Source organism: Pyrus communis, chromosome 3, assembly GCF_041283825.1.
Source record: "Pyrus communis isolate YQ-2024b chromosome 3, ASM4128382v1, whole genome shotgun sequence".
Taxonomy (NCBI): domain Eukaryota; kingdom Viridiplantae; phylum Streptophyta; class Magnoliopsida; order Rosales; family Rosaceae; genus Pyrus; species Pyrus communis.
Window position 1 is genome coordinate 21,517,694 of NC_142567.1, and position 15,287 is coordinate 21,532,980.

The 15,287-nt window shown below is 36.9% G+C and overlaps 1 protein-coding gene and 1 pseudogene across 4 annotated transcripts; one reads left to right on the forward strand and one right to left on the reverse strand.

Annotated features, from left to right (window-relative positions):
- The first annotated feature begins 1,544 nt into the window (after nt 1-1,544).
- LOC137714196 (high affinity nitrate transporter 2.4-like) lies at nt 1,545-4,496 on the forward strand (annotated as a pseudogene). Its single transcript, XR_015960337.1, has 4 exons — nt 1,545-2,051; nt 2,561-2,896; nt 3,026-3,148; nt 3,392-4,496. The product of XR_015960337.1 is annotated as a high affinity nitrate transporter 2.4-like (transcript).
- Nucleotides 4,497-6,686: 2,190 nt separating this feature from the next.
- On the reverse strand, nt 6,687-10,799 carry LOC137715940 (SNF1-related protein kinase regulatory subunit beta-3). 3 transcript variants are annotated; one of them, XM_068455306.2, is made up of 5 exons: nt 10,622-10,799; nt 10,291-10,384; nt 8,821-8,877; nt 7,335-7,422; nt 6,687-7,260 (listed from the first exon to the last, which is right to left on the reverse strand). In XM_068455306.2, the coding sequence occupies exons 4-5, from the start codon at nt 7,359-7,361 to the stop codon at nt 6,934-6,936; spliced, it is 354 nt and encodes a 117-aa protein (XP_068311407.1). In that variant the 5' UTR covers nt 7,362-7,422; nt 8,821-8,877; nt 10,291-10,384; nt 10,622-10,799; the 3' UTR covers nt 6,687-6,933. The 3 variants fall into 3 exon arrangements, with proteins under 3 accessions (XP_068311407.1, XP_068311405.1, XP_068311406.1); XM_068455304.2 differs by lacking the exon at nt 8,821-8,877 and having other exon boundaries at nt 10,622-10,798; XM_068455305.2 differs by lacking the exons at nt 8,821-8,877; nt 10,622-10,799 and adding an exon at nt 10,512-10,568.
- Nucleotides 10,800-15,287: the final 4,488 nt, after the last annotated feature.

Consider the following 15,287-nt stretch of genomic DNA (forward strand, 5'->3'; position numbering starts at 1 on the left):
AAATAAATAGAGACCATATTCCAGAATAAATTTCATTCGATAGTTTAGAGAGAATTCAAGCAATTTAAGCGTTTTCGACAAGAGCACATTCAAAACTCATGCAAATTTTCGTAGTGTTTGCAGAAGTTATTATATTACAAGTTGGGTGTTCATAGATTGCATTATTAACCAATCGAAGTGATAGTTTACTACTTGCATATGTATAATTTAGGTTTATGCAGCTAGGGATTACTCCAAGGATTATTAGTCGAAATGCCTCTTGAAACTATCATTGAGTCTCAGTTTATCCCCTAAAATTAGTTTTGTCTCACTTTGCCTCCAGAAACTGACATTTTCAACTCTTTTGTCTCACTTTACCCACTTTTGTTAATGGAATGTTAAATTTAATGGTATTTCAGACATTTCAATTTTTACACATTTATTTACCTTTATCCCACACACTAAACAAGTCTCAATTTTATTTTTGACAACCTTGATTCAAACGCACAAATTCATTACAACAAAATCATTATACCATTAAGCTATCATATCCAAAATACTTCGCAAACCAAAAAAATCATTTAAAGCAAATGTGCACAATTTGAAACAAAAAATTTGTTGAGCACCGATTCCACTATGCATGAGCTTGTTCAAACTATGCACATTTGCTTTAAATGATTTTTTTTGGTTTGGGAAGTATTTTGGGTAGGATAGCTTAATGGTATAATGATTTTTTTTTTTTTTTTTTGTAATGAATATTTTTTAATTGCAAAGTTTCGAGCCAATACATGGATGTCTTGCAAGTGAAATGACTCTACGAACCAATGTAACCCTTGTTTTGTTTGATACAATGATTTTGTTGATCGGAATTTTTATATTGATTGAATAATTTATTTTTAAAAATACCCAACATTTATGCGTTTGAATTAGAGTTGTCAAAAATAAAATTGAGACTTGTTTAGTGTGTAAGCTAGAAGTAAATAAATGTGTAAAAACTGAAATGTCTAAAGTACCATTAAATTTAACAGTCCATTAACATAAGTGGTTAAAGTAAGACAAAATAGTTGAAAATGTCAGTTTTGGGCAAAGTGAGATAAAATCAGTTTTAAGGAATAAACTCAATGGCAGTTTCAGGGGGCATTTCGACTAATAAGCCTTACTCCAATTAAACAAACAATATTAAAATGTAGTTTCCTTTTATGTGTACAAATTCCAGGCCGACTTAATTAATTCGGAGTTCATTGACTTCATTAATACTTGGTTTGGTTGTCCCTAATATGCAAGCTACTTGTTAATTAACCAGCTGGTTGACCAATTCGGAAAGGTTACGGTGGTCCCTTGGGATATATGATGAGACTTTTACTATTCATATCGTCATATGCGGCGAAATGGATCACACAAATGTTGAGAATCTTACTCTTGCCCGTTGGCTCTTCACAACCCTTCACAATGTCAACTCCAAGCCCTATATAAATCCCACAATCCCTTAGTACGTTCCTCACACAACACAACGAGTCCATTTCAGTTCTCTGAGAGCTGTTTCAAAAACCGTTCCGAGTTTCAAAACTCTAAATCCAAACCCCAAAATCCGGAACCCGAAATGGCAGATACCGAAGGTGAACCCGGAAGTTCCATGCATGGAGTGACCGGCAGAGAGCAAACCTTTGCATTCTCAGTAGCATCACCAATTGTCCCAACAGACACGACTGCCAAATTTGACTTGCCAGTCCATTCAGAGCACAAGGCCAAAGTTTTCAAACTCTTCTCATTGGCCAACCCTCACATGAGAACCTTCCACTTGTCTTGGATCTCCTACTTCACTTGCTTTATCTCAACATTTGCAGCTGCTCCTCTCGTCCCTATCATCCGAGACAATCTCAACCTGACCAAGCAAGACATCGGAAATGCGGGGGTTGCCTCCGTCTCCGGCAGCATATTCTCAAGGATTTGATGGGTGCGGTGTGTGATTTGCTAGGGCCACGCTACGGCTGTGCGTTTTTCATAATGCTCAGCGCACCCACAGTGTTTTGCATGTCGTTTGTGTCTGACGCTGGGGGTTACTTAGCAGCAATGTTTTAAAAGACCCGCCTCAAGGCGCGCCCTATGAGGCTGGGCTTGAGGGTTACCGCCTCTGTTTTGAGAGAGTGGGCAGAAGGTGTCGCCGGAGCCGTCTTTTTCTTTTTTTTTAAATACGCCCAAAACCAAATTTTGGGTAGGGTTTTAACTACCGCATACCTCTTCCAATTGCACTATCATCACTCTGCCTTGTTTTCCTGATTTTTATTTTTTATATAAAGGATGTGTGTGCCGTCTACATGCATTGTTATATGTGTGCTCATTGTGTTTTTCATCCTCTATTTTATATATATATATATATATAATATGTATATATATATGTGTGTATATGTATTTATAATATATGTGTGCTCAGGGTAATTATTGATTAATAATCTTTTTTTTTTAATAAAATATATGTGTATGCTTAGTGTATATATTAAAAAATTTAGATCCCGTGAGATTAGGCTATCCCTTGGACGCTTCTCCCGTGCCTCACGCTTTTAATACATTGCTTAGTAGTTAGGTTTATGATCGGTTTTTCTCTTGGAACATTTGTGTCGTGCCAATACTGGATGAGCACAATGTTTAATAGTAAGATTATTGGGCTGGTGAATGGGACTGCTGCTGGGTGGGGTAATATGGGCGGTGGGGCCACCCAGCTCTTGATGCATTGGTGTTTGACATCATCGGCAGATGTGGAGCAACTTCTTTTACTGCCTGGAGAATTGCATTCTTCATTCCTGGGCGGCTTAATATCATTACTGGAAATACGGTGTTGACACTTGGCCAAGACTTGCGTGATGGGAATCTTGGTGCCTTGCAGAAGAAGGGTGAAGTTGCCAAAGATCAATTCTCCAAGGTCAGTTTTTTTTAAAACAAATATTTTTTTTTTATTAATTCAATCACTTTCAAAGACCTAAGAATTTTGTGTAAGTTGCTAATTAATTTTATTGATGTCTAATTGATCAATTTGATTACCACTGTTCAGGTTCTGTGGCATGCTATCACAAACTATAGAACGTGGATTTTCGTTCTTCTCTATGGCTATTCCATGGGTGTTGAGTTGTCCATTGATAATGTCATTGCTGAATAGACAGGTTACTTTTTGTTTATTTAATTACTATTTTTTTATTATAACTATTTTTACCATATGTTTTGATGAGCAATGTAATTGAGTATATATTAGGTAACGTTTTCTAATTATGCATGTATATATGAATAATGTTACACTTATCATATATTTATATCATCTCTCTAATAAAAATAGACTCATATGTGTCAGCTCGCATACAGCCGCATTAATTTCTTTCTTGGACTGTACTAATTATGTTTAATTTTGTCTAATCGAATCAACAGATTTGATCTAAAACTTCACTTAGCCGGCATTATTGCTGCATCATTCAGCATGGCGAACTTTGCGGCGCGTCCTTTGGTGGGTGGGCTTCTGATCTAGTAGGCAGGTACTTTGGCATGAGAGGCAGGTTGTGGACTCTCTGGATTCTCCAAACCCTAGGAGGAGTCTTCTGTATATGGCTCGGCCGAGCCAATTCACTGCCCCATGCAGTCTTTGCCATGATCCTCTTCTCTATAGGAGCCCCGGCTGCATGTGGAGCTACCTTTGGCATCATCCCCTTCATCTCCCGACGTTCCCTCGGCATCATCTCGGGCCTCACCGGAGCAGGTGGGAACTTCGGGTCTGGGTTGACCCAACTAATGTTCCTTTCAACCTCAGCGTTCTCAACTGCCTCAGGATTGTCTTGGATGGGGGTAATGATTGTGTGCTGCACTCTTCCTGTGACTTTGGTGCACTTCCCACAGTGGGGGAGCATGTTCCTTCCAGCTTCCAAAGATGTCGAGAAATCGACAGAAAAGTTTTACTATGCAGCTGAGTGGAGTGAGGCGGAGAAGCAGAAGGGGTTGCACCAACAGAGTCTAAAGTTCGCGGAGAACAGTAGGTCTGAGCGTGGTAGGCGGGTTGCCTCTGCTCCAACTCCACCAAACGCCACACCTTCCCATGTTTAGCCAACAAAGGGAAGGATCAACATGCACCAATTGGTCCAAGTGGAAAACTCGAATTATCAGAAAGAACTGCTTCTACGTGTATGAATGTCAATCTATATAAAGAAGATGGCATACGAATTGGTACAAGTTTTATTCGTATTATCATCCATGATAAATTTTAATGTATTTACTTTTGCTCTGTATGATTACAAAACTCATTATGTGTTTTCAACCCGACCTGAGTCGACGCCTCGAAGGATCGATGGTTCCTGGTCACCATTAGCTGTTAAATATAAGAATCATTTAGACGTTTTATTTGGGGAGTGCTTCCCTCACCCAAGGTGTGTAGGCTAATCTCAGATTCGCTACAATGCTTATATATGATTTGACCATCAAATTAGTGATTGTACCAATACATTGTAAGTATTATAGTCAAATTTTAAGGCCTGACCAATCTAATTGCCACCATATCGGTGAATCTTTTACAATCAAAAGAACTTTAATCCTGACAACTAAAAATTCAATCACTTCATAATCCGCCACATAAGAGACATTTCGCACAAAATCACCAACAAAACAGTTAAGGGGACACTCTTTACATACAAGTAGTGTCGACTCCTCAGATAAATTGCAAAGGAAACAAATATTGTCCACTACAATAGGTACTCCGGGCACAAAGCTACTAGTTACATCATGATAAATCTCAACGATGCCATCATGAGACATGAACAAAAGGCACAAGCCCAAAAGGGTGAATTTAACACAAAAAAACCTTGAAGGGTAGTGGAAAGTTGAAATGTTCAAAATAACCTTGAAAAAAAAAGTTATGTGCAAGCCACATGACTTATTTTGGTGGAAAATTTAATGGAGTTAGGATGAGATCATAAAATGATTTCAAAAATTTGACATGACAAATCGCTCTAAATTTTAGTTCATATGATAAACTGAAAAAGGCGTATAAACTCATATGATATTTCAAGACTTTCCCTTGTGTACAGGGGCAAAATAGTTTCATGCCAAATATTGTGTTAAAATATATTGCTAAACTGTTAATCCAATAAAGCGTAATACTTGTGCAAGCCTTATAATTTGACAAAATAATATGTTAAACAAAGTAAAAACATAAATGTTTATATAGCGCCTGTGTGTATATACATCAATGACACATGACATGTTAATTTATACCAGTAATTTATTGCAACTTGCAAGTTTAAGGTGGCCAAAATGCAGATACGTTAAGCTAAAAAAACATACATGTCCTGCAATTTGCAAGTCAGTCAAGGGCTAACGAGATGGATGACCTTTGACATCCATTACAATTCATCACATATATCTTTTATTAAGTTGCCTTACTCGTTATAAACCATTATCAAATTGTGTATTGTTGAACACTTTGGCGCACGAAACTCCTTATAATTCCCAGATGACAGGTCAAATGTTTCATCTCATCTGATCACAATCTGTAGGCTTTTCTTTTCTCATTTATCGACCGCTTGCTCGACCTGTTTGATGGAGACACATAAAATATGATTTATTATGCAATACTTCACCTTTCAATTGCTCATAGACTTCTTTGAGTATTGTTTTTTGAGGGCTTTCGACAACACGACTTGGTATTTTGTAATTGGAATTTGTTGGCCATGCGTTGGAGGGACCTGTAATTGTGGCCTTTATTGTTTGTTTAAAAGATGCGAAAAAGCAATTGTGTTTGCTGGCCATGCCATATTATAAGAGCTTTTAGTATTTTGGAAAGAACTCTCTATGATAAGTACTCCAGGCATGTATTGGTCAGATCCTACAAGTGAAAGATAAGAATGTCTTGGTTGGTCTTCGATCTAGATAAATCCAATTATTTGTTCCACTTCATCGGAATTGATATGTATTTCTTGAACAATAAAACTACGAAACACATAATGCCATTTCTATCTATATATCTTCAAACATATGAAATGAAAAGCGGATCTAGGTTTAGCCCTTCATATATTATCTTCACTACCCTTTATCTACATCTCTATTATCTTCACTAGCTATGTGACTAAAGCACCTTTGCGAAGGTCACTACGTGACACTATGCGTTGTACCAAAGTCAACCCAATTTTGTGTATTGACAAATTGAATTATCGAGTTCTAGTGGTATTCATAGTGGTGGATAATAGTTTAGGATTTGAATATAAGTAACAGGGAATTATATATAAAGGTTTAGCCTTTGTTATATTCTGTATAATGTTAGGCATACTAAATAAATTTGTTCATCAAATGATGTGGCATCAATCAAATTTGAATCTCATTATGTATAATGTTATAAAGGTTTAGCCTTTGTTATATTCTGTACAATTGCACGCACCCAAATTTGAATCTCATCCTGTAGCTTTTAGTAGTTTAGAATATTATCAAAAAACCCATCCATATTGTATTACAATAATCCTCTTACTTCCCCCATTTGGCAAGGATAAGTAGTGACAGTAGGAGTTGACTACTCACATTACCAAAATAATTGGAGCACAAAATAAAACAAATGAATTATATGCTTGGGAGATAAGCTTCTAGTTTTAGGTCAAATACATATATATTACGAATAATTGAATGCATGTTTCTGCAAGAGTTGCGAACTTCATTCAACCACATGATGTGCATTGGAGAAGGCTTCCTTATCTGTATAAAGCAGGCATTTTATATTCACAAAAGCAATCAAATGATCCCAATCATTTCAAATAAACAATTCTCACATGAGATCATAACCTAACCAGCCAACTCCACGGTATACCAAGTCTACCCTGAAGAATATATCAAGTCTACAAAGAACTCGGCAGAAATCAAACCTAAGTTCATAAGTTTCTGTGAGGAAATAAGTATCTTTCACCACTAATTTAGGTGTATCCTCCTAATGTTCGATTCCTAACTGCTGGTAGTGCCCCTTCTTTGAACTGGTTTGTAAAGCACAACTGTAACAAATTTTGAACGAAAGCGATGAGTGAACCCAAGTGCGACCACAGATTGTGGGGTCTCCCGTTTCTCAATGTAAAGATGGTTGAGTGTCACGTTTTGTGGTAAGGGAAGAGTTCCAGTAGTGTCTGCACTTGCTGGGTAACTAAGTAACGTCTGTTGTAGCTGTGGAGGGACAAGAGGTGGATCCTGGGCCTCGTCTTCATTCCCTGGGTACACATTGTTGTAACTTGCATCGGGTGATCTTAAAACTTCAAATCCTGCAACAGTTGCTTCATCCTGCACACAAAGTGTTAAGGTTGCCCTGTTTTGTTTGTGCTGACAATAAAATCACTAATGTTCTGAAGACTTACATAATCATCACCAAATGAGTTGTTCATGTTGGAACGGGAACTAGCAGGCACAAGATCATCAACAGATGAAGATTATATAACTAATGACCTGAAAGAAAGTGGTATACTTCCATGAGACTCGCAGATAAGCTATCAGTGCATGAACATGCAAACATAGGAGTCTAATTGCAGACCAAGAAGAAAGCCAGAAAATTCTACCATTTACTGCAACATGTTAAAGTCCAGGACAAACAACAGAATGGCTATGGGACCCATGTATATTATTCAATTTTCACTTTCTGATATAGTTGCAAAGAAAACTAGAAATCCTAAATTGCAGAATCAAAATCCTATCAGCTTTATATAATTATTTCACTTTAATGGAACCACACACTTACAGTATAATATCCCTCCCACTTAAGAGTAGAATATCGTTGTATCAAAACCACACCCTTTTTTTCCTGTTACACACCCTTGTTCAATCATGTTCGTTGTTTTCGTTTTATTTAATTATAGATTATTAGTTTTGGGTCAAGCAGTCTAATGGTTTAGGACAGAAAAACTAACGGAAAGGACAAAATGTTGCAACTCGGGATTAGTTTGAGCACCATAGCAACTTTTATGCAAGTTTAGGGACAAAAATGCAACTTAAGGTATAATTCAAATAGCATATCTACAATTTAGCGGTCAACTTTTTTACATAAATCTAAGATATGTTCTAAACTACAATTATAAACAATAATATGTGCATCATTTCTTACATTTAGAAGTGGATATGCCTAAAGTAAACAAATACAAATCACATATCTGCATCATTTGAATAGCATGAATTATGAATCATGGATATGTATATGATTTATATATACACTCCCCAACCACATTGAAATGGCAGTTTGATTGATGCCGGACCTTTTCAAAGTAAGCACCATTAATGATTGCCACACTGATGATGTTGCAGAAAAATTTATGGATGGATAGGGTAGTTTCAGGAAATGGGATAAATGATTTAAAGGAAAAACCCAATAGTTCAATGTATCTCAACAGAATAGTAAAACAAGGATGAAAACAGAATTAGGGAAATATATAAACAAACTTTGGTGATTATACCTATGGTTTACTTGGTTAAAGAAGCCAGGGACAGAGGGGAATTATGCCCCCAGAGGATCTTCTGGAGGAAATTTCTAGGTTGATCTCTAAAACTTGGAAATAGGCCGCTGGCCATAGTAATACAATTTCAAACTTGTGAAATTTTCTTTGACCATATATCTTAATTTATGAAAGAAACAAATTTAAAAACAAATCCGAACTTAAGAAAGAACCCCAAGATCACTATGACATCCCATCCAAGCAAATACCATATAAAAAGAAAAGTGAAGCAACTGCATATTAAAAGTTTCTTTGTGAAAAAACGAAAGCAAAGAACAGTACAATCCCTTTTCAGTAAAGTTTCTCATCACCAGACTTAACCCAAATCAACACTTTAATGTATAGACCAACTATTTCTCACCCTCTAAGATTCTTTCAAGGATGCAGTGATGGACTTCACTCATCACTGACACTGCTTCTGAAATAGTGATGAAGAGCAAAACTTCAGTCTCGTTACATAAAAAATTCAATAAATGAAATCACCAGGAGAGGTCCAGAAGGCGCAAATTATTAGAGCTGATGATCAAAATGTTTACTCAGCTAAAAAGTGTTAAGCAAATCTGTCACAAGCTTCTTACATTGCCCAGGTAAAAGTATTTATCTGTGATGTTTTAGGCAAAAATTCATTGATGCGCAGTAGGCATTGCCTCAAATGTACACTTTAACGAATAACAACACATATTCATTAAAAAATAAGTACAAAAAGGCCTAGTTACAGCATTGAGGAAGCTTCAGTTCAATTAGAAATCTCTTGTGCGGTTAAGAAAGGGAAATTAGTGCCTTTAGTTCAATAAAGTATTTACTTTTTCTTCTTTTTTTTGAGATACAGTAAAGCAATTCTTTATATAATAGATACAGAAGAAACTAGATTAGACATTGGATCAGTGGTTGCCATAGAGCTAACAGGAGCAGATCGCAATAGAAAGAATGAAGGATACAGAAAAAATGATGGTAAGTTTGTAGAGTTATATAGGGATCGTGAAAAAGCACGTACACTCATACACATTACTCAAACAAACACACAAGTACACCAAACCAAACAATATCAATAAGTAATACACTACAAGAAAATCTACACAAAACTTCCATATGCAATCTTCTAGCTAACTGCATCACATTGTATATCCTGCTATTTTCCCCTTCATATTTTATTATAATATTCAGTACCAACAATGAAAGCCTCAACATTAAGAAAGAAAAACCAAACCTATGGAGCTATTGCTCTGAAATATTACCCAAATCCTCCTATTAAATCATCTTTTAGTGTAAATATGGAAACAGTAAGCTCATAACCAACAAGGTATCCACTACGAACTCTAGAATTCTTGGAGCAAACTAAATACTAAAATTCCTAAATTCCTACAACCACAAGGCCTAACATCTAACACAATTTACAACTGGAAGGTCATCTTTGAGCCCAAATGAATTCAGAACAAACAGACACATGCACGCACAACCGTTGAAAATAGAATTCTTTGAACTAAAGCTAACCTATATATCCTCAGGAATAAATGCTATTCTCTAAGAATGTAACCACTTTGATTTGCCTTTTTCAAGGGTATGCATAATGGCATTTCTTATTCTAGTTCTGCCCATACATAGCACTCATCGGCATCCATTTTTATAAATTGAAAGCTCAATCTTATACTCTTGTTTTAATTATTTCAATATCTGGGTCATATATTGTTCTTTTATGAATTGTACAAACGAAAGAAGAATCATCCTGCAGGGAATTATATCCTAACACGATTAAACGGGGAAAATCCATAAGATTAATCAACCTCACCAGATATCAATATGCCGGAAATTGCATTTCAAAGAAGAGACTTACCTGATTGGAGTGAAGCTCCAACCTTTAATCACCAATCAAAAACTTGTCAGTGCCACCTTACTCCTGGAACCAATTAGCAGACCCAACACTTCATCTGGCAAAATCAGGCAAACCCAGATAGAATCAAAGGCAACCCATCAGATATTTTACCAAAACAGAACCACCCAATATTCTAAAGGCTGCAAATTTTATGGTTAAATCACAAAATGAAAAAACTTTACGGCAGAGCAAACCCAGTTTGGGAATAAGTTCAATTCAGTCCCATACAAGAAGACCTACGGTGGGATTTCAAGGTAAAAGCAAACCGGAAAGAATCCAAGAAAATCTTTACCTGATTGAAAATTTATACTGAAAAGAGTTTGAAAGGGGGGCAGGGGATGTTGGTTGGAGGAAATGGCTGCAGGAAATCCAGCTCGAAGGGCTTTCTTCTAGGATATTCCGCCAGGCTTGTCCGCAGCGCTAAGGAAAAACAAAAATTTCAAAAACAAAAAAGAAGCATGCTGTTCTTGGTTTTTTTTTTAACAAAATATATTATATACGCTAAGAAAAAATAGATGGGTTTAGTCTCATAATTACTTAGCAATAATATAATTTAAACTTGTCTTTGATGAGAATCAAATCTAAGACGGAAGACCTCTTACAAGTAAAAAGGAATACCACTAGATCATAGTAATAACTAACTTTTCTTTCAAATTTTTAATATGAAAAGGAAAATTATAACATGGAACTTCTCAGGCAAGAAGGGGCCCTCACCCTAATGATTTGTTAGCCAAAATGACTTCTGAAATTGTTATAATTTTTTACTTTGTCATTGATAATGAAAATCGATTGAAGGGGTCTCTGAATTTGTCAACCGTAATTTTGTATATCATTTTTGTTTCTCAATACCCTCGTTAAGTTGAGGGATTGGTTTGACAAAAATACGCTTTAAAATGTGGTCACATGGTTATTCATGACAATTTAACGAGGATGTTGATAAATTCTCACAAGACCAAAATGATTTACGATGGACAAACTTAAGTACCAGTTCTATTGATTTTTATTGTTATAAACCAAAGTTAAAAGTTATGCGAATCTCAAATATCATTTTAACTAAAAGAGTTGGCCAAGTTTTAAAATAATCAAGAAAATGACATAATGTAGTAGAGCATTTGCAACGAAATTGGCATCTCGAAACATGAGAGGAGTGAACATAATGTTCTCAAAGAATTGAATTACGTTGGAGTGGGTCCGAAAAAACTGAATCGTTTACCAAATTAAAACGAAAAAGGTTAAAACGAAAAAAAAAAAAAAAAAAAAAAAAAAAAACCAAATCGAAACCAAAGAAACCGAACTGAACCGAAAGCTATTGGTCGGTTTCAATTTTAGTGGTTCAGAAATTAAATCGTAATTAAGTGCAAAATGGCGTCGTTTTGGTTTTTACCCTTAACCCGCTATCCCACGTTTATAATTTCTCAGCGCAACAAGACCCAGTCGCCCACACCTCAGTGTCTGGACACTTCCTCACCCTCAGTCCTCACTCCTCAACGTGACAACGCAGGTCGCCCACCTCGACGGACAATTCTTCCTCGTGACTTGTGGTGCTTGCCTGCTCTGCTTTTAAGGTCAGATCATTAAGGTATTCCTCCATCCTCATCTCGCTTGCCTTCTCAGCTTCGAATTCGGATTAGAGCTATACCGGGGTACCTCCTCAAATCATCAAATTTGTCTTCTCGTAAGAAACACAAAAGTTGTTCCAAGTGTTATTGCATTTAAGAGTGTGAAGTCGGTGCATGGTTATTCACTGCTAATGTTGAGTATTTATGTCCATAAATTGAGTTATTGAAGACGTAGCTCGTTTAAAAGCAAGGCCTCAAGCTCAAGCTCAATGAATTCAATTAGTTCTCATACTCGAAGAACGTCATCTACCTCATCACAAGTACGTAGCGATCTATATAAACAATTTAATTCGTAACAAGTATTTCTTAGGACTCAAATTGTTTAATGTAATTGATTTGTTCTTGTAGGCGGACAATGTCGTCAAAACCTATGCCTCAATTCTCCAAGGAGGCACCTCAACAAGTGCCTAGTCCTCTTGGTGGATGCGAAGAACGCTCTTGGGCGACTTGACGAGGAAATAACTCAAATGAGCACGTAAATGAAGATAAGATCTCTTGGTACAAACTACAAAGTAAACAAAGGGTCGGTGGTTTGGGATCGCTTTGATAGGAAAAATGTATAAGCTATAACAAAAGAAATGGTTCATGCATTGCCTAATCCAAGAAGGTGAAGAAATCTATGAAGGGTATGCACTTGAGAAGCTTCAAAAGGATTCATTACACAAGACAAGGCATGGGGAGCTAAAACTCCATTAGAACTAATTCACACTGAATTTTTGCAGACCTATGAAGACCTCTAAACAATTGAAAACATGTATTTCTAAATCTTCGTGGATGACACCCACACCCGAGCCACGCGAAAAGCACTCTTCACAGTAAACACTCCTTTCTTTTCAAAATGCCACACCAACCTGGCGTCTGGCTTCCTAACATTCAAGGGACTGGAACGCGTCAGGTCAACCCCAAAATCTGAGAACAAAGAGCCCATTTAGGACACATTCCATTTTTGAGGCTTGTCTTCGATTAGGTCTCGGTCATAGACGATATTACACACATCCGGCTTAGGTGTGAACACCTTGTAAGAGGAAGCAAAAGGCAGCCACCTATCAGTCCAGGTGTTGATCGAATCAACACTACCCACTTAGCACCTGGATCCTCTTTCGATGATGGTTCTAGCAGCACAAATGCTTTTCCAGCAATAGGAAGCATTGCTTTTCACAGAGGCATCCAAAAACGAAGAAGTGGGGCAATACTTAGCTTTCAAAACTCTCGCTACGAGAGAGGAAGGATCACAGAGCAATCTGGTCAATTGATTTTATTAATTTGAAAATAGAGTTTTTGCTAAAATACACCAAAATTTCGGGTTCAAACCAAATTATCTATTTAATAATTGATATCATACTTGTCATGTTATATTAAAATTATGGTATTAAAAGGCGCTAGCAATAGTCGGGCAGTGAACTCAAGCTTAGCGCCTAGGCGGCTAGACAAGACCTAGGTAGTTTTGGAAATTTTGAGTAGAATTTCAGTGTTCCCCATTGCGCACCACCAAAAGATCCCATCACTTTATAAGGCTTTGTCCCTTATAGAAAGTGATTGGAGTGATAGACCATGAGAAATAAAATTGGGCTCCACCCTTGGAGTTGGGCTTTGGAGTGTATTAATTAATTGATCATTAATATATAATTAATTATCAAAATATAGGCCTTGGGCCTTGGGGCTCTTGGGCTTGGGCTCTAATAATTAAAAGCAAACACCCCTCTGAGAAGATGTCTCCCAACAGATGCATTCATTCTCCATACATGTTGCAAATAGGGATAATCATATTATATATACATCCATCTGCATGACATTTAGAACACATAAAAACATAATTCTTCTTCTACAATCCAAAGCATTATTATTGAGAGAACCATAAACAAATTCGCCATAAGTTAAGTTTTCCGGTGCTGGAATTTTAACTTGATCGTTGAATCCTAGCGAAACAGACATCCGTAGAACTACAAGCACTGAGTAGGGACGAAATATCTGTTTTAAGGACATTGAGGGACGCAAGCCTTGATCTTTAGTTTTTTCTGTTTAATATTATTTCATGTTCATACTCTATTAAGTTAGTTGTTCGCATTCATCATTTATTAGCATATATAAATTTATCACACATTGTTGATATCTATCCAACAATCTTGAAACAGATAATTCATGGATCAACAATCTATGAATGTGAATGGCGCTGTGCCAAAATACTCTGAAAGTCTGAAAAGTTCAAAGGGCTAGATTTTAAGAGATGGCAATAGAAGATGTTGTTTTTCCTAACAACTATTAATCTTGCTCATGTTGTCAAGAAAGAAGCTCCAAAGTCTAATGAGAATCCAATGACAAAAGAGACTGTCTTGGCAATTGAAGTTTGGAATCACTCTGAGTTTTGTTGCAGGAATTATATTCTAAATAGTTTGGATGGCAATCTCTACGACATTTATTCTTTATGCAAGACTGCAAAGGAGTTTTGGGAATCCCTGGACAAAAAGTATAAGATTAATGATGTTGGTTCAAAGAAATTTGTTATCGATAAGTTTGTCAAATATACTATGTTGGATTCAAAATCTGTTGTCTCTCAGGTCGAAGAAATCCAGAAATTAATCTATGAACTGCACTCCGAGGGATGCGAGATCAATGAACATTTCCCAAGTTGGGGTGATAATAGAGAAATTGCCAACTTTCTGGAATGACTTCAAAATTTATCTTAAACACGAGCGTCGTGAGATCAATATGGAGGATTTGATTATGAGGCTAGGAGTGGAAGAAGACCACAAAAAGGCAAACCGTTCTGGTGGGTTTGCTACCATTGAAGCCAATGCGAATTATGTTGAGGAAGGAAACTCTAAGGCCAAGTCGAAAAAGAATAAGGCTCCCAAAACCAAGCAATTTGTACAATCTGCCCTTGCTCCTAAAGGTAAGAATCTAAAGAAGATTAAGGGCGCCTGCTATGTGTGTGGCAAATCTGGTCACAAGGCACAAGATTGTTATCATCGCAAAGATGGAAATCATGCCAACGGAAACAACAACAACCACTCTAACATGGCAATCACCGATGAAGAGTTGGCTGCTGTTGTGTCTGAGGTCAACATGGTCTCAAATGTGAGTGAATGGCTGATGGATACTGTTGCTATCAAGTACATCTGCGCTGACAGAAATCTTTTCGCTGAATACCATCCTGCTGCCCTTGGAGAAAAGTTGTATATGGGCAATTCTACCTCATCTACGATGGCCTCGTGAAAGGGTTATGTGGATTTGTGTCACCGCAGATGTGGCTGATGGCCTCTTTGTAATTACATTGAGTTTCACGAGGCCATCAGCCACATAACCCTTTCCAACAAATGAGGCAGAATTGCCCATATACAA

Excerpts from the sequence above, each read along its gene's own strand:
- LOC137715940 (XM_068455306.2), bottom strand. The coding sequence starts at position 7,361 with ATGAACAACTCATTTGGTGATGATTAT. Across the intron at positions 7,261-7,334 it reads ACTCATTTGGTGATGATTAT|GATGAAGCAACTGTTGCAGG; the intron begins GTAAGTCTTCAG and ends CTTTGTGTGCAG.